General features: G+C 60.4%; 1 protein-coding gene across 1 annotated transcript in view; it reads left to right on the top strand.

Annotated features, from left to right (window-relative positions):
* Positions 1-13561, top strand: part of COL6A1 (collagen, type VI, alpha 1) — a 28660-nt gene extending 15099 nt beyond the window's left edge. Inside the window, exons 12-37 of the mRNA XM_010834989.1 lie at positions 72-116; positions 216-242; positions 412-438; positions 531-575; positions 896-949; positions 1149-1211; positions 1974-2036; positions 2126-2179; positions 2263-2298; positions 2488-2550; positions 3160-3222; positions 6804-6866; positions 7583-7645; positions 7767-7817; positions 7937-7972; positions 8277-8339; positions 8537-8602; positions 9112-9147; positions 9652-9688; positions 9945-9953; positions 10175-10308; positions 10598-10707; positions 10857-11040; positions 11137-11317; positions 12029-12058; positions 12182-13561. Coding sequence (XP_010833291.1) covers positions 72-116; positions 216-242; positions 412-438; positions 531-575; positions 896-949; positions 1149-1211; positions 1974-2036; positions 2126-2179; positions 2263-2298; positions 2488-2550; positions 3160-3222; positions 6804-6866; positions 7583-7645; positions 7767-7817; positions 7937-7972; positions 8277-8339; positions 8537-8602; positions 9112-9147; positions 9652-9688; positions 9945-9953; positions 10175-10308; positions 10598-10707; positions 10857-11040; positions 11137-11317; positions 12029-12058; positions 12182-12804 — 2226 coding nt within the window. The 3' untranslated portion in view covers positions 12805-13561. The remainder of the gene's footprint in view (positions 1-71; positions 117-215; positions 243-411; positions 439-530; positions 576-895; positions 950-1148; positions 1212-1973; positions 2037-2125; positions 2180-2262; positions 2299-2487; positions 2551-3159; positions 3223-6803; positions 6867-7582; positions 7646-7766; positions 7818-7936; positions 7973-8276; positions 8340-8536; positions 8603-9111; positions 9148-9651; positions 9689-9944; positions 9954-10174; positions 10309-10597; positions 10708-10856; positions 11041-11136; positions 11318-12028; positions 12059-12181) is intronic.
* Positions 13562-17339: the final 3778 nt, after the last annotated feature.

Here is a 17339-nt window from a genome sequence, read left to right as displayed (position 1 = left end):
GGGAGTGAGGGGGCTGGGTGGGGGTTTCCTGCTCCCAGGGATGTCTAACACTCCCCCCTCCTCTGCTGCAGGGAAGACCTGGGGACCTTGGACCCGTCGGCTACCAGGGCATGAAGGTGGGTCTCTCCTCCCCGACGCAGCCTTGCCCTGGGCCTTAGGGCATCAGGCCTCCAGCACCCCTCACAGCCCCTTCCTCTCCTCTGTTTGCTGTGTAGGGAGAAAAAGGGAGCCGAGGGGAGAAGGTGAGTGACCTGCGGCTTTGGGACGTGTCCCTGGGGCATGGAGTGGCCCCCTACTCTGGACAAGGACAATGCTGCCCATTCCCAGCGTGGTGGGGCTGCAATGAGCTGGGGGTGCCTCACCCCACAATGGGGAGACCAAGCCCCTCACCCTCCCTTTCTATCTCCACAGGGCTCCAGGGGACCCAAAGGCTACAAGGTGAGATGCTGGAGGGGCACAGCCGGTGGGGACACTGCCCTGTGGGGGTGCAGTCTGACCTTCGTCTGACCTTTGATTTTTTCACTTCTCAGGGCGAGAAGGGAAAGCGTGGCATGGACGGCGTGGATGGCATGAAGGTCACCCTCAGCTCGGGGAGGGTGGAGGCGGGGCACATATTTCGGGGAAGGGATGGTGGGCCAGGCTGGCTATCCTCTAGGAGGTGGGTGGGTAGGGGTCTCGTGGGTGGCCACCCTGGGCACCTCTGAGGTAGCATGGAAGGCAGGATTCGCATTCTGCCTCTAATTAGAATCTGTTGCTGATTCCTGCCAAGCCTCAGGTCCAGTGGACCCTAAGCTACCCAGCCAAGCGTCTTCCACTGGGGGGAACTTTCTTGGGAAATGGTGGATGAGCCAGAGCTGAGAGGCTTGATTCCCCAAACCCACCTTCCTCCTTGCAGGGGGAGACAGGGTTCCCTGGCCTGCCAGGCTGCAAGGGCTCGCCCGGATTCGATGTAAGTCACTTTCTCTCACCCACATCTTAAGGCTGTAAGCTCTCAGAAGTGAAAATTGCCTCAACCCTCCTGCCAACCATGCAAAGTCACGCATGCCTTGTGGCCTGGGGACCTGCCCTGCTGGCTTGTCCCTCATTGGCAAGTGGCTGCCAGTGGCTGCCGTTTCAGACTACGCTCTGACTCTGAGTCCTCTCTCCAGGGTATCCAAGGACCCCCCGGGCCCAAGGGTGACCCAGGTGCCTTCGGACTGAAAGGACAGAAGGTCAGTGACTCAAGCCCACAGAGGGTGGGCCCGGCTGGGGCTTCACGACCCGCCCGGCATTGAGGAGAAATTCCTTCTGGAAGCAGGTTCTCGGCTTTAGTGTGGGGGCCAGGCCCCACTGCCCTTCCCGGGCTGGCAGGGATGGGCATGGGAACCTCTGCCCAGGAGAGCACTGGGTGCCCAGCCTTGGGTGTGTCCCGCCCCCGTTGCACTTCCTGCACCTGCCCGTCAGTCCGAGGCCTCTCTGGGCACCTCGAGACCGTCCCTGCAGCCTGCAGCTCTCTGGTCAGCCCAGGATCGACCTGCTCACGTGAAATGTAAACTCAAGAATAAGCAGGGAGATACTCACGCTGCAGCAGGCAGAGCAGTGAGGCCTGAGGATTCGCGTTCTTCCTCTAATTCGAATCTGTTGCTGATATTTCTCTGGGTTTTCAGCAACAGGAAGTACTGGAAAAGTTGGAGGAGTAACACGGATTCTGTCCCAAACGCATCCTAGCAACACGGATGTCCTGGAGTGTGGTTGAGGTCTGAGGGTGCCAGCCCCCAGCCTGGCGACCTCAGGCTTCTGCTCCCGAGGGCCTGGCTGGCCCCTGCCATGGGCAGTGTCTGAACCTGGGAAGAGGGTTTGGTGCAGAGATGTGGGTGGCTAGGGTCGTCAGGGACCACAGCCTGAAGCCTGGGTGAGGAGGGCCAGCGTGGGTCCACGGGCCCCCAGGACAGCCAGGCACGGCCTCCTGAAGGCTGACCCTCAGGTCTTTCCAGGGTGAGCCCGGAGCAGACGGGGAGCCTGGGAGGCCCGGGAGCACAGGGCCGCCTGGAGATGAGGTGAGCGTGCACATTTCCCTGATGAGTGGGGGTGCCCGTGCCTGGGAGGCCGCAGGGTCGGAGGAGACAGTCTGTGCTGTCGTTCTCAGGGTGAGCCTGGAGAGCCCGGTCCCCCGGGAGAGAAGGGAGAAGCCGGCGATGAGGTAGGAGCCCTCCCGCCCGTGACACCCCAGACTCAGCAGAGATCCTGCTGCTGACGAACTCATGTCGATTCCTCTTACTCCAGGGAAATGCAGGACCAGACGGAGCCCCCGGAGAGAGGGTGAGCCGGTGCTCTGAGCCTCACCAGTCAGTGGCCGGTGTGACTGGTGTGGCCCACGTGGCCCCAGGTGGACAGGGCAGGGCATGAGATGGAGAAACCACACATCCTGGCATCTGCTGGGGGGACAGCCCCGAGCCCAGGCCCCGGGCTCCCACCCCACACCTCACCGCCTCTGCTCCCTCCACACAGGGCGGCCCTGGGGAAAGAGGACCTCGAGGGACCCCAGGTGCGCGGGGCCCTAGAGGAGACCCGGTGAGTCACTGTCCCCAAGCTGGGACCTCCATGCCCTCGGCGGGTAGGGGGGCAGAGACCGGGCCAGACTGGGGTCACGCCATCAGAATCAAGGACAGGCCACCGTGATCCTCTGGCCCTGAGATGTGGGTGACCCACACCCTGGACTCCCATGTCCCAAAGATCCCCTCTCCCGCCCACTGCCTGTGTGGGACCTCGCCCCCCAGGCCCCAAGCTGCAGAGAAAGGTCAGCAACAGATTCGAATTAGAGGCAGAACGCGAATCCTTAGGCCTCCCTGCTCCGCCCACCATGGCGTCAGCATCGCCTTCCTTGTTCTTGAGTTTACATTTCACAGAAAGGAGTGTAGCCAGCGCCACCCCCAACCCCTGCCTGGGGGGGTAGGGGTGGAAATGAGCTGCCTCCAGGCCTCGGCAGGGGTATCGGCCCCTCATCATGGCCCCTTGAAAACACGAGTCCCCTGATGGCCAAGCACGTGCCACGTTGGAGGACAGGGGTGAGAAGGAAGCGAGGCCACGTGCAGCGGATGACAGAAGCTGCCGGGCCTCAGCCGGTGGCCCCCAGGGCAGCCATCCTCCTCCGTCTCCTCCTCAGTGGCTTTTCCTCCCCAGGGTGAAGCTGGACCCCAAGGTGACCAGGGACGAGAAGGCCCCGTCGGTGTCCCCGGTGACCCGGTAGGAAGCCTGGCTGGCGGTGGTGGCGGGGGCAGGGCGTGGTACTGCCAGATGGGAGCAGCTCACAGATGCAGGGGGAGGTCTCTTCACTGCACACCCAGGTGCTTCCTTGTGGGGGTGTGGCCTGGAGACCTGGGGTGTCTGGAGTTGGGGGGACGGCGGCCAGGGGGCTGGTGCGGATTGGCAAGGTGGACCAGTGCTCACAGGGGGAGCCCTGTCCCTGGGTGGGCACTGCCAGGACACAGCCCTGAGCAAAGACCCCCCCATGCTGCCCCCCACACTGCCCTCAGAGTGGGGAGGGTGCCCTGGTGTGGCTAGTGCTGGAAGAGATCAGTTAGGGTGGAAGCCGGGCAGTGAGCCATCAAGACCAGTGGGGGCGGGGCTGGCAGCAGCAGAGGCGTGCTGGAGCCTGGGCCCTGGGGACCCCTCCAGCCTGGGGAGACGGGCGAGGTCTCGGAGGACTGAGCCGAGACAGGCACCATACCGGAGATGAACTGTGTAAACCTCCCTCAGGGTTTGGAGCCCCGGGGGTGAGATGCTGGCAGGAAGTTGACTTGGGAGTGTCAGTCCAAGGAACATTCCAGAATTCCTGGGCGTTACCTTCTAGAGGCCATGCTAGGGGAGGGGAAGACAGTGGAGGCCTGAGGAAGCAGTGGGCTGGGTGGAGGAGCAGTCGGGGAATAGGCTGGAAGCTATGAGCAGCTGGATGGGAGAGCTGAGACTACTCACCCAGGGAGCATCGGGCCCGACGGCTCCCAACCTCTTACTGGTACTCTCAGCCCATCTTCTCCAGACCCTGACTGGGTCCTGCCACAGGGTCTGGTTTGCAAGTGGAGGGCATGTGGGGTGACAGAATGCACACGGAGGCGAGGCAGTTTGGGATGGGCTGTCACCACTGAGCAGGCCTTGGCCAGAGGGACAAGGCAGGAGCCTGGCTGTGGGGTTTGTCGAAGCTGCCACACCAAATTGATGGGTGGTCTTGGCCAGGCCATGCTGGGGCTCTGGTGGTGTCCTGGCACTCCTGGTGGCCAGTGGGTCCTGGAAGAGGTCTGCAGAACCCACTCAAGCTCCAGCCCGCCCTGGAGAAGCACTTGAAGGGGAGCACACAGCCTGGTGCCACCCTCATAGGGCAGGCATGCTGGCAGTTCAGTGGGGAGACAGACCATACGCACGTGAACACATAGCAAATGGACCAACGTGCGTGGTGAAGATGCACGGCAAGGGAGCTGGGTCCTGCGAGGCCCCGGACTCCACCCACCACGTCCGTGGGGTGAGGGCTGCCCGCGGGACCCACAAGCCCCTGAGGGCCCCTGAGATGCAGGCTGCAGCCGGGGCTGGATACACTTGGCCTGCGATGGGGCCTCTTTTTTGGCGTCCTTGGAAGGGTCTGCTTCCTGCCCCCCATCATTCGCATGGACTGTGTGTAGATCGTCTGCAGTATTTTGCTTTACAGAAAAATACTGTCAAAAATATCAACATCCATCTGTTGTTCAGTCAGGTCATCCGTCCATCCATCCATGTGTTTATCCATCTTTATCTGTCTATCCACCCATCACCTGTGTACATGTGTCCTTTTAGTTCGGTCGCTCAGTCGTGTCTGACTCTTTGCAACCACATGGACTGCAGCACACCAGGCTTCCCTGTCCATCACCAACTCCCGGAGCTTTCTCAAACTCATATCCATCGAGTGGGTGATGCCATCCAACCATCTCATCCTCTGTCATCCCCTTCTCCATCTGTCTAGTCATCTGTCATATATCCATGGATGTATGTATCCATCCATCCATCTATCTGCCCACCCACTTGCTCGTCCATGCATCCCGAAGAACTTCCAAGGCAATATCCAGAACGTAAATTCTTAGCAGCAAAATGTCTTAGCCCCAGTGTTGTGTGTATGAGTTGACATTTGCCAAATAATCCTACCTACCTGCCCATCTGGCCCCCACTCACACTCCCCCAAGAGTGTAAAACAAGCTGCACACACACCTCTGCCAACATGAGCTGTGATGAGACCAGGGCTCCGCACATTTACTCGTCTCCCGGTTTGACTGTTGGTGTGTGTGTGGGCTGAGTGTGGTCTCTGCTGGGCTGTTCATGCAGGTGATCACTTCCCGCCAGGGTCTGTGTTCTCCGCGGTGGTGGGGGATGGGGGGCTGCCCCCTGGTGCAGACATTGTTCTCATCTGTCCTGAGCTTGTCTGGGTTCCCTTGCAGTTGAGGTTGTCCTGCTTGTGAACAAAGGTTTACAGATGCACTCACCCCTTTCAGTGTGGTTTTGCTCACCTCTGATTTGTCAGGAATGTAGACTTCAGCAGTGGAAGAGGGGTGGGCTTGCCCTGCGTGGCTTTTTCAGTGAACAGCCAGCCCGTTGTCACAATGCGCACGAGTGCAGTCTGTCTCAGTGATTGAAATGCGGTTCCATCAGGTTTAAAGCCCCTCATCTCTATGTGTCTCTTTCTGGAAAGACTGTCACCCGCCCCCGCCCCTGCTCTTTCCGTGTCCACCCCGTTCCGACAACTGACTCCTGTGGCCTCAGGCTGAGCAGGCCCTGTTGCCAGGCCATCTCCCAGGCCCTGGCCTTTCCTGGATGGTAACTGAGGAGCCATGACCGCTCCTGGCCAGTGGTGCTGACACATTCTGCCCAGGTTCTTCCTGTGGCACTATCGGGAAGTCATCCAAACTCTAAAGGCACAAAACGCTGGAAGCGGGACCCGGCGTGGGGTCCTGGGTGCATCCCAGCCGCGTTAGTTTTCAGAGTAATTGGTCGCTGCAATAAAAGGAAGCTGCCGAGAGTGCAGGGCAAAGGGAGGCCCCTCCTAGGCCGCAGGAACCCTGGACACTGCTGGGAATGGCTGCCTCCTTCGGGAGGGGGCCCTGTGTCCCCCCAGCCTGTGACCAACTGGGGATGGTGCCCCCTGGACCAGTGGCTCCCAACCCAGGTGGCACTTGGTCACCTGCACGTTCAACTTCTCGGCCCCCAGGTCTTCTGCTTCTGAACTCAGCTCCATTCTCCTGACCCTGTCAGGGATCCCACAAGCCCCTCCTGATTCCAGACCCAACAGGAGGTTGGCTCAGACACCAGGGTCCATGCAGAAGGTCCTGGGAAATATGTTTTCCCAAATCGCAAGAAAAGGCCACTGAGAAACTGAGGATAGGGTCCTGTTCTCCTGTTATGCACCCGGCCACCAGGCCTCGCCCACCCCGTGTCCCCCACAGTGGGTGCCCCCATCCCCCCGCAGTGGGCGCCCTGCATTCCTCCGAGGTGGGCATCCCCGTCCCCCCGCAGTGGGCGCCCCAGGAGCTCCACCCAGTTTGGTGTTTCCGTGTCTCAGGTGGTTCCTTGAGTTCCCAGGATGCACCACTGGGGACCAGGAGGCATCACCACACAGGGCCACTCCCATCCCTTTCCTATCCCAAGATAGGTCAGGGATCTGTGGAGTCCTTCAGGGACCAAGAGCCTGGATGAGAAAGCAGGCGATGGCCCCCAGGGAGCAGCAGGATGGAGCAGCCAGCAAGGGTGGGGTGTGGGGCTGGGGGCCACTGGGTCAGAAGGGGCCCATCGGGTGTGTCCTCCCTCTGCAGGGCGAGGCTGGCCCCATTGGGCCGAAAGGATACCGAGGTGATGAGGGACCCCCTGGGACCGAGGTGAGTAGCCCTCCCTGCCGCTGTCCCAGGAGGGACTAGCCTGACCCCTGTCCCGCCCTTCCCCAACCCAGACTTCTTTGGGAGAACCCCCTGGGCTCCTACACATAAATGTTTCATTTCACTTCATGGAATGTGTGACTCTGACGACATTTAGAAAATGCAGAAAAATATTAGAAAGAAAGAGAATTGAAATCTAACCCCCCCCTGCCCCCACCCAGAGAGAAACAGCATCAACAGTTTGACTTATTTTTTTCCAAATTCCTTTTTTTCTTTCTTTGCGTGTTATGCCTTATGAATTTGACTTGAGAAGATTTTTTTGTTGTTTTTCTCATTATGAACTTAGACCTTAACGATTTTTCAGCTTTGCTGACATTCTGGTGCTGGCCATGCCTGTGGTGTGTCTGCTGGCTCCTCCACCCACTGTGGTTGGGCTCTTGGGTGTGAATCCCCCACAGTGACCCATGGGTCCCTGTCCCTGTTCTGGTCACCTCCTTCTTGGGTCACTCCCTGGGTGGACATGGGGCAGGTGTAGCCTCTAAGACCCAAAGGTGGCAGGGCCTCCAGGATTCCAGGTTTAAAAGCCTTTCTTTGAGTAATCTATGTGGTGCATGAAAACATGTTAACTTATTTAATTCTCCTCTTTCCTCCAGGAGGCCTTGTGCCTCCGAGCCTGTGTGGCTTGCTACCCAGAGTTCACTTCATTTTCTCCTCCTTAGGGCCCCAAAGGAGCTCCGGGGCCTGCAGGCCCCCCCGGAGACCCCGGGCTGATGGGTGAAAGGGTGAGTGATACAGGGCAAAGGGTACATCCTGGGCGGGAGATTGCCTGGGGCCCAGAATCTGAAAGCAGCTGGCCTGGGCGAGTCCAGGACTGCAGTGGCTGGACTCTGTCTGCTCTCCCAGGGTGAAGACGGCCCCCCCGGGAATGGCACCGAAGGCTTCCCCGGCTTTCCTGTGAGTACCCAGAGTCCTGCCTGACGCCCCCTTAAGCCAGTGGGGCACATGGCTCTCTGGCTGGGGCTGCCCCTCTGGTGTGACAGGTATGACTGACGTGACTTTCCCACCTCCCCCAGGGCTATCCAGGCAGCAGAGGTCCTCCTGGGATAAATGTGAGTACGCACCATCTGCCCTGTTGGCCGTGGGAGGTGCACACAGGCACACACGCGCGTGCAAGCACATTGCTCCTACACCTGAGCAAACGTGTGCAGATACACACAGTCCTGCTCGTCACCAAGGCCCCGCCCTCGTCGTGTCTCCTTAGGCCCTGCTCAGCCCCGGGTCCCCTGCTGGCTGACACTCCCCTCGGGATCTGTTCTCTCCATGGCCCGCCCCAGAGGCCTGCCCCCAGAGCCGCAGCACCCACCCCAACCCTGGGTCGGCTCCCCCTAACTATGTGCTCTCCGTCACCTGCAGGGCACCAAAGGCTACCCTGGCCTCAAGGGGGACGAGGGAGAAGCCGGGGACCCCGGAGAGGACGTGAGTGCAAAGCCCACCGCGTTTGGTGACATCCTCAGTCAACCTCGGCCTCGAGGGCCCAGAGCCCACAGACCATAGGGAAACGTGGCTCTGAGGGTGGCTGAGCCTTCTGGGGGTCAAGGGGGTGGTGGCCAGGCTCATAGCAGTTGGTCTGGCCATGCGTGGCAAGCCTACAACACTGCACTGTGTCTTTCCAGAATAATGACATTGCTCCACGAGGCGCCAAAGGAGCAAAGGGCTACCGAGGTCCTGAAGGCCCCCAGGTGGGTCCATGGGCGGGCAGGCGCCCTCCCTGAGGCTGTGGAGTCTGGGGTGGTGGGAACCTGGGAGCAAGGCTCTAGAGATGGGCTCCAGGAGGATTAGGGGGACATGCAGTTTCAGGGTCTGGGGGACTGAGCATGAAGGGGTGGGAAGAAGGGGAGGCAGGTCTCCGGGCGAGCTGTGACAGGCATGGCAGGGCCTCAGGTGGTACCTGGGTGAGGCCGGGCACCTTGCCCATCAAGGTGGCGCCGTTAGACCCGCCGGGACACTCTCCCGCGGTGGGGTGAGCTCCCACTGACCTCCAGGAAAGGACAGTCGGACAGTGGTCACCAGGTGGACGACAGTAGCAGGTTCCCCAGCCTTCAAGGTGCAGAAGCCTCGGCTCCCCCTAGGGCTGGGGGACCCTGCATGAAGGGGATCAGCCAAGGGCTCCTGTCAGATCTTCAGCCCAGGAATCAGCATGGCCCCAGTGTCCACCCTGACAATCCTTCTCCCATCCTTTCTCTGACAGGGACCCCCAGGACACGTGGGACCACCGGGGCCAGACGTAAGTATTGTGAATATCCTTGGGGACTGACCACTCTGGCCAAGGCTCCTGTGGGGGTGGGGAGCCTGACGGCAGCAGAGATCACAAGATGGCCACAGGGAGACATGTGGAGGCCATGGGGGACACATGGAGGCCACAGCCAACACAAGGGCCGTGGGGGCATGGGACAGTCACAGTGGGGATGTGTGCTGGTCGTAAGGGAACATACAAAGCCATGAGAGGGACACGTGATGGCCACAGTGAGACACCTGTGGCCACACATCAGAGGCCACATCAGATGTCCATGCCCCGCAGGCAGGGGCCTCACAGGTAGAGCAGGGCACGCCCTGGAAGGGGGACCCCCTGCCCAGTCCAGCCCCTCTGTGGTCCCAGCTGGAGTCCCAGGGGAGGGGGACCTGAAGGGCTGGCCTCACCCCCTGAGCCCTGGGAAGCCTCTCACTCCCCAGGGAGGGCCACAGGAGAACCAATTCCGTCTCCTGGGAGTATCTCTTCCCTCACCCCCAGGAATGCGAGATTTTGGACATCATCATGAAAATGTGCTGTGAGTGTCTCCCCCTTGATACCTACCCTGAGGAGAAAGAACGCCCGGCCATATGCTGACTGGGGGTGCGGGCAGGCAGGAGGGCAGACATGGGCCTCTCCTGAGAGGAAGTTGGGGGTAGGGGGGGAGGGGAGCCTGGCTGGGGGTTGAGTCTCAACGCCTGGTTCTCCCATGAGAAAGTCAGGAGGGGTGCAGGGGGAGCTGGCTGGGGGGTTAGTCTTGACACCATATGATCGCCTCTTTCTTCTCTTCCCAGCTTGCTGTGGTGAGTCTGACTCTTCACCTGGGGGGTGGACTCACCTCCCCTCCCCTGGATTGGCCCTGGGTGCTGGCCTGCCGGTCTTCCCCTGGTCATTCACGCAACCAGGGATGGGGAGACTGGAGTTCTATCCATGACCCCAGTCCTTGAGCGCCCACCCCTCTCTGCCCTGCTTTGGAGGGGTCCTGGGAGGGGCTCCGAGGCTTACCGCACCCTGCTGCCTGCAGAGTGCAAGTGCGGGCCCATCGACATCCTCTTCGTGCTGGACAGCTCCGAGAGCATCGGCCTACAGAACTTCGAGATTGCCAAGGACTTCATCGTCAAGGTCATTGACCGGCTGAGCAAGGATGAGCTGGTCAAGGTGAGGCGGACGCCCTGGCCTCGTTTGGGGATGAAGTTTCCCAGGGAGGCAGGGGTCTGTCCTGACACCAGAGTGGAAGGGCCGGGTGCTGGGGGCCGCAAGAGAGATGCCTTGTTTCTCAAAAGCCAAAGCCTCCAGCCCAGCAGAGCACAAGAGCAAGCTGGGGGCCTGGGGGCCAGTCCAACCCGGGATGGGAGTGGGTGGAGGCGCGACCTGAGCAGGGAGAAGCACCAGCACCCCCGTGGATCCCTGGAGGTGCTCCTCATGGTGGCGGCTCTCTCTCGAGCAGTTTGAGCCTGGGCAGTCGCATGCAGGTGTGGTGCAGTACAGCCACAACCAGATGCAGGAGCATGTGGACCTGAGGGACCCCAACATCAGGAATGCCCAGGACCTCAAGGAGTGAGTGTGGCTGCTTGGTGCCTGCACACGCATCGTAGCCCAAGGCCCACTTGGGCCCTGACCCCTGACCCTGGCCTTGCTCTGGCCCTGACCCCTACCCTGGCCCCCTGACTCCTGGTTCCCACCCTAATGGTACTGTGGCCTTGCAGGGCCATCAAGAAGCTGCAGTGGATGGGCGGCGGCACCTTCACGGGCGAGGCCCTGCAGTACACCCGGAGCCGGCTGCTGCCACCCACTCCGAACAACCGCATTGCCCTGGTCATCACCGATGGCCGCTCAGACACCCAGAGGGACACCACCCCACTCAGCGTGCTCTGCGGCCCTGACATCCAGGTGGGGCGGCCTCCATACCACACTGTCACCCTCACGCCCAAGAGCCCCGGGGACTGTCCCCACCAAGGGCCACACCAACACTGTCCCCCTCCCCAGGTGGTCTCCGTGGGCATCAAGGATGTCTTTGGCTTGGCCGCGGGCTCCGACCAGCTCAACGTCATCTCCTGCCAAGGCCTGGCACCCCAGGGACGGCCGGGCATCTCACTGGTCAAGGAAAACTACGCCGAGCTTCTGGACGATGGCTTCCTGAAGAACATCACTGCCCAGATCTGCATAGGTGAGTGTGGCAGGCGGGCCCCGTGGCTCTGCTCTCCGCTTTCCGCTTGCTGTGACCTCCGGCTGTGGCAGCAGATGCCCATGGCCAGCAGCGTGTCCGCTCCCCACTGAGCTGCTCCCCGTTCTTACAGGCTGTGGCCTGACTCCCTTGTGGCTTGGCATCCACACAGGTGTTCCCCGGGTGTGGGCTGTACCGTGGCCTCCCACTGCACACGTGTGCACTGGGGTCTGAGGTTTGGTGCACCCAAATGTGTGGGCAGTGGTGGGCCTTGGAGCCTGAGACCCCTCAGAGGGTCCCACGTAAGGGACACACTTGTCACGTCCATCTGGGCTTGGCCCAGGATCAGAGCTGAGTCCACACTGCAGCTGCTGGTCAGCAACTAGAGAGTGCTTCAGGCTCAGACTCAGGGCCCCGACTGGCACAGTGGAGTCAGCGTTATCTGGGGTCTGTGGCATGGGGCCTGTGCTGTAGAGCACCCTTCCTCTGCCCTGAGCTTGGTTTCCCTGCTCTTGGAAGGGCTGGTGCCTGGAGGACCCTTCTGTCACTCAAAGGTCCCCCTCTGGAATAAGGGACACCCCTCCTGTTGGGTGGAGATAGTGGTGGCTGTGCCTCTGCCCCAGAAGTGCCAGGCGTCCTCTTGCTGGGGGGTTACAGGAGGAACAGCAGTCCCTGTGATCGCTGGGTCATGCTGTGGGGTTTTCTCTTTTACAGACAAGAAATGTCCAGATTACAGCTGCCCAAGTGAGTACTGGGGGGTGGATGGGGCGCTCGCGGGGGGCGCTGGGTAAGAAGGGTCTGGAGGCCATAGGGAGCGGGGCAGGCCCCAGGGCCTGCGGTGCACGCTCACAGCTGCTCCGCCCGCAGTCACCTTCTCCTCCCCGGCCGACATCACCATCCTCCTGGACGGCTCCGCCAGCGTGGGCAGCCACAACTTTGACATCACCAAACGCTTTGCCAAGCGGCTGGCAGAGCGCTTCCTGACAGCGAGCCGGACAGACCCGGGCCAGGACGTGCGTGTGGCAGTGGTGCAGTACAGCGGCACGGGGCAGCAGCGGCCGGAGCGCGCGGCCCTGCAGTTCCTGCAGAACTACACCGTGCTGGCCAACACCGTGGACTCCATGGACTTCTTCAATGACGCCACCGACGTCATGGACGCCCTGGGCTACGTGACCCGCTTCTACCGCGAGGCCTCGTCCAACGCCGCCAAGAAGAGGCTGCTGCTCTTCTCGGATGGCAACTCGCAAGGCGCCACGCCGGCCGCCATCGAGAAGGCGGTGCAGGAGGCCCAGCGGGCGGGCGTGGAGATCTTCGCGGTGGTGGTGGGCCGCCAGGTGAACGAGCCCCACGTGCGTGTCCTGGTCACCGGCAAAGCAGCTGAGTATGACGTGGTCTTCGGCGAGCGCCACCTGTTCCGCGTGCCCAGTTACCAGGCGTTGCTGCGGGGCGTCTTCTACCAGACGGTGTCCAGGAAGGTGGCGCTGGACTAGTGGCCTGGCCCCTGCCACCGAGACAGATGCAAGAGGGGACCCAATGTTCCTGACCAACCCGACTAGCTAGGATTTTTTAAAGGGAAAGCTTGAAAAGCCATGATTCGATGCTCTATGCTTTGCCTACCCCCTCAGAGCAGAGTGTCGGTGCTGGGGATCTGCTGGCCCCCTCCTGCTGCCTGCCTGAACCTGCACCCGAAGTGCCCTCCTCTTGCTGCCTGTCCACGTCCCCTCATCCCAGTCGGAGCCCTGGCACCTGGTTCTCTGTCCTTTCTGGGGTCAGCTGTCACTGCCTTCCCTCCCCACCACCCCCCGCCACCACCACCCAGAGCTTGACTTCCCTCCGATCCTAGAGTCCTTCAGGAAACTCTCGCTCACCCCAAAGTCAGGTCTTCCAGGGAACTCACACAGGAGCGTGATCCCTGGTGAGCTGACCCCCCTCACGAGGCTCTTGTCACTCACACCTGCCAGCAGAAACCACGACTCCTCCTTGATGGCAAAGCCCAGACCGCAAACCCCAGAGCAGAGGTGCTATCCTGCCCCACCCCACCCCAGGACCGGAGGCCTGGCCGCAGCCCCTGGGGCCCAGTGAGGCGTTTCATCAGAAACAAGCCAAAGCCCTTTTTCCTCAAGGAAGTGATTGACTCAATTTCATTGAAGATTTTCTTGGTTCTTTAGTTTTACTTTTACTCCTTTCTGTGTTTTTTCTCAACCGTGTTCATGTGGGCGACTTTTCCAAATAAAGGTTTTCACTCTCCTTTCTGTGGTCGTCGTTCCGAGGAGTTAAATCCACATTGTGCTTGCCCTTTGCAGCGACAGGAGGACTCAGGGGCTGAAGCGTCCAGGGCCCTGAGAGGTGCCTCCACGGCCAGGTGCCATCCATCCACACCCCTCTTCTAGGTCTGGAGGAAAATCGGGAGCTTGAAGGCCGTCCCCTGTACTTGGGGAGGAGCTGGGAGAACAAGCCTGACACCCTGACTGTAGAATTGAAAGCAGTGGGGGCCGCTGGGAGATAAGTCCCCCCAGATGGCCAGCATTCCAGCCCCAAAACCACCCCAGGATGTCTGCAGGGGCTGGGCAATCCAGCCTGGATTCAGAGCAGACTGCAGAGAGGCCCCACCCCGCACCCCGCAGCCCCCACCCCTGTCTTCAGGAAAAGCCCCCCATCTGAGGAAGGGTTAAGGCAGGTAGAGGCTGTGGGGGAAGGAAAGGGGAGAGATGTGGCATGGGCTGCAGCTGAAGAAAGAGGATGGAGTTTGGGCAGGAGTCGCCCAGGGGCCTCCACATGGGCATGGCGGGAGTGGGGAAGGGACCCTGGAGAGCATCCTCGGGCGGAGCCCCTGGGGGTGATGGCGCCCGCCCAACACCACACAAGATGGGGCCATGAGAGCAGAGCACCAGGCAATGGGGGTCCTGACTCTGGGGGAGCAGCACTCCTGTGGAACGGGGAGAGTCAGGGATCTCCCAGGGGCTCGACCCTGACCAATGCCACACTCAGCTCCGTGGGAACCTGACCACTGCTGGCGGTAAGGGTCCACCACTCTCTGTCACCAGGAGGAGCCTGGTTTGAAGGGTGACCTCCTTGGCCCCCCCAGTGGTGTGACTGTGAGCTGGTCACCTTCAGCTCAGTGTACTCAGCCATGGTTGGGCTCATAACTTGGACGCACACAGGGGCAAGGGGCAAGCAGCGTGCGCTTCTCTGTTTGGGGTCCAGGCAGCTGGAGGCTCTGCGTGTGGCCACAGCGGGGAGGCCAGAGGACTGACAGGAAAGGGCAGCTTTAGGGGGTGAGCCTGGTTGGGTAGGGGGTGCCAGGGCTCCAGGAGTCTCTGCAGGACCCCTGCACCCCCACCTGCCACCTCCACAGCCCCCACTGCTTTGACTGCCTCCTAGGGATCCCAGGTCTGCACCCCGGTCAGGGGGCCTTGGCACAGGCCTGGGGGCTCTCCCCACCCACCCGGGGGTGGTCACCCCAGAGACCTCCTCCTGAAGGACAGTGAGAAATCGGAAACTTCGCCTTTAAGAAAGGATGAGCCTTAATCCCTGAATCACCTCTAACTGGACTCCCGGCTGGGACCAGGCTTCGGGCTCCTCCTCCCAACACCCCCAGATTAGGACGAAAGTCTTCCTTCATTCTTTAAAACTACGGTGAGGGAACCTGGGGCCCAGCACGCCCATATGCTCTCCATGTGTGTAAAGGAAATGTCCCAGAGCCTCGCTTGAAGTCCCGCAAACCAGGGCAAAACAGGTTCCTGTTCCTGTTCCTGTCTGTGCTCGGGCTTCCATTCTTTCTAGGCTTTGGCTCGTGGCTCCAATGCCAGCTCCCCTCCCTCTGCACACAGTGGGAGCTACAGGGCACCCTGGGGTGCGGCCTCCCCTCTTTGTCCTGACCCATAGCTGCTGGAGGTGACGTCAGCCTCACTTCTCTGGGCCTCGGCTTCAGCTTCCTCCTCCTCCCAGGAAGCCTGGTCCATGAAGTAGGGTCTGAGGGTGCTCGGAGGCCCCCTGCCAGCCCCCCGGAAGCTGCCCAGTATCCATCAGCCAACAGGAATGGACAGACAGGGCATACACAGCCCTCAGGTCCCTTCACTCTGACCTAGCCCACAGTCTGTCCAAGTGTGGAGAGGAGGGTGGTCAGAGGGTCGGATGTTTGTGAAATCGACCTCGAGGCTGTGGCCTCCATGGGGCCCACCCGGATGTCCTGGCCGGTTGGCAGAGGGGCCACAGCCTCGACCGCCTTGGGTTGCAGATGAGGTCGCAGCCCCTTTCACTTTCAAACTACAGACATGTCCGTCATCTTGGTGAGTGAGCAAACACGGCCTTCAGTGGCTTTTAGCCCATCTGTTGGTCCTTGTTCTTCATGGAGAGTCAGTCATCTCTCCGAGCTCACAGCCAGGATCCGGTCTTCATGGTGAGTTTTGTGTTTTTTTTGCTAAGAATGAACAAAAAGGAACACTTTTCCAGCTGTGATTTTTCAGGACGGGGAGCAGGCGGTGGCCATGGGTCAGATGGCTGCTGAACAGCTCTCTGATGGAGACCCTCACCAGACCCAGGCACCTCCACCCGTGTCCAACTGTCTGGTGGTCACTGTCTAAAGGAAGTGATGCCCTCCTAGGGTGGTATTTAAAATTCAGTGACTCCTCTGTCTTTCGGCTCCTGGATGACGACATTTAACGGTTCCCAGAGACTGAGAGGCCCTCCTCCAGTGAAGCCTGGATAGCCGCTCTGCTCGGGGAGCAAGGTGAGCCAGGACAAGATGCCGCCAGGGGTCAGGAAGGCATGAGGCACACAGCTGCACTGTGAGAGGCCGTGGGAAGTAGCACCACCGTGTTAGAACCCCTATAGGTTCCTGGGCCACTCACACTTCCCACACAACCCTTCACCCCATCCTGAGCCCTGTGTCCAGCTGACAGGAGAAGGGACAGAGAACCACAACCCATCCACACCAATAACTCCACACGCGACACCAGGGAGCGGGTGGCCAGGTGAGCTCACGCCCATCGTGCTGCGTGAAAGACTCGGGACTCACACGTGTGTGTGACGCATGGTCCCGTATGCGAAGCTCCAGGGCAGGAAAGCTGATGAGTCAGGCAGTCTCAGCCTCTGAGGATGGGACTGGTGGGAAGGATAATGGAAGTGTTGTTTGTCTGGATGGCATGGAGGCCACAGGGATATGCATTTGTCACAATTTTCAGAAATGTACGTGTACAGATGCTTTAGATTAGGAAAAAGAGAAGCCAGAATCTCTGCCAGTGGCTCACCATCTCCACGGTCCCCACCAGCTCTCGACTCCTCCTTCCGCTCCCCCAGCACATGTCCACCACACCTCCCCACCTCCACCCAGAGGGGCTAGGAGCGTCCCCCTTGGCAGCCACATGGCCCTTCTTACAGGCAGAGCAGGGTACCTTTTATTTGTACCAACCTCTCCCCTGAGTGCGAGTCGGCTGGAATGCCTGCCAGAGTCTGCAGGGTGACCAAGGTCCCAATCAGTCAACTCTGAGTGGAAGATTCTCCTGGGCAGATCAGGTCCAAGAGATATCAGAGAGAGTCCCCTGAACTGCCCATGGAGCCACGAGAGGGGACTCTGGCCTGCAACAGCTAGGATCTGAACCCCACCAAGAACCAAGACATCTGAAAGAGGGCCCCAACCTCAGATGAGACGGGCCAGCACCCTGGTTCCAGCATGTGAGTCTGAGCAGGACCAGCAGAGCTGTGCCCAGACCGCTGACCATGGGGCCCCTGAGATGGTCTATTTGTGTTATTTTAATCTGCTGAGCTCACAGTAGTTTGTTATGTGGCTGAACTGGTTAGAAAACCATACACCTTATCTCCACCTCTTACCCCCGATCCTTCAAAATTCTCGTTGTAATTTAACAGATGGCACCCTCGCCACACCTCTCCCTCCTGGAATTAGGCCCACCAAACTCAGTGGGTGCAGGAGAAGGGGACACCTTTTTTCCCCCATCGTCCTTCTGCAAGTGTCTTGTCAGGGGCCCTGAGACCACCCACCCATCAGGTGCAGCCTGGCTGTCAGACC

Source organism: Bison bison, unplaced genomic scaffold (assembly GCF_000754665.1).
Source record: "Bison bison bison isolate TAMUID 2011002044 unplaced genomic scaffold, Bison_UMD1.0 scf7180017864037, whole genome shotgun sequence".
Taxonomy (NCBI): Eukaryota; Metazoa; Chordata; class Mammalia; order Artiodactyla; family Bovidae; genus Bison; species Bison bison.
This window is presented reverse-complemented; position numbering and strand designations above follow the sequence as displayed.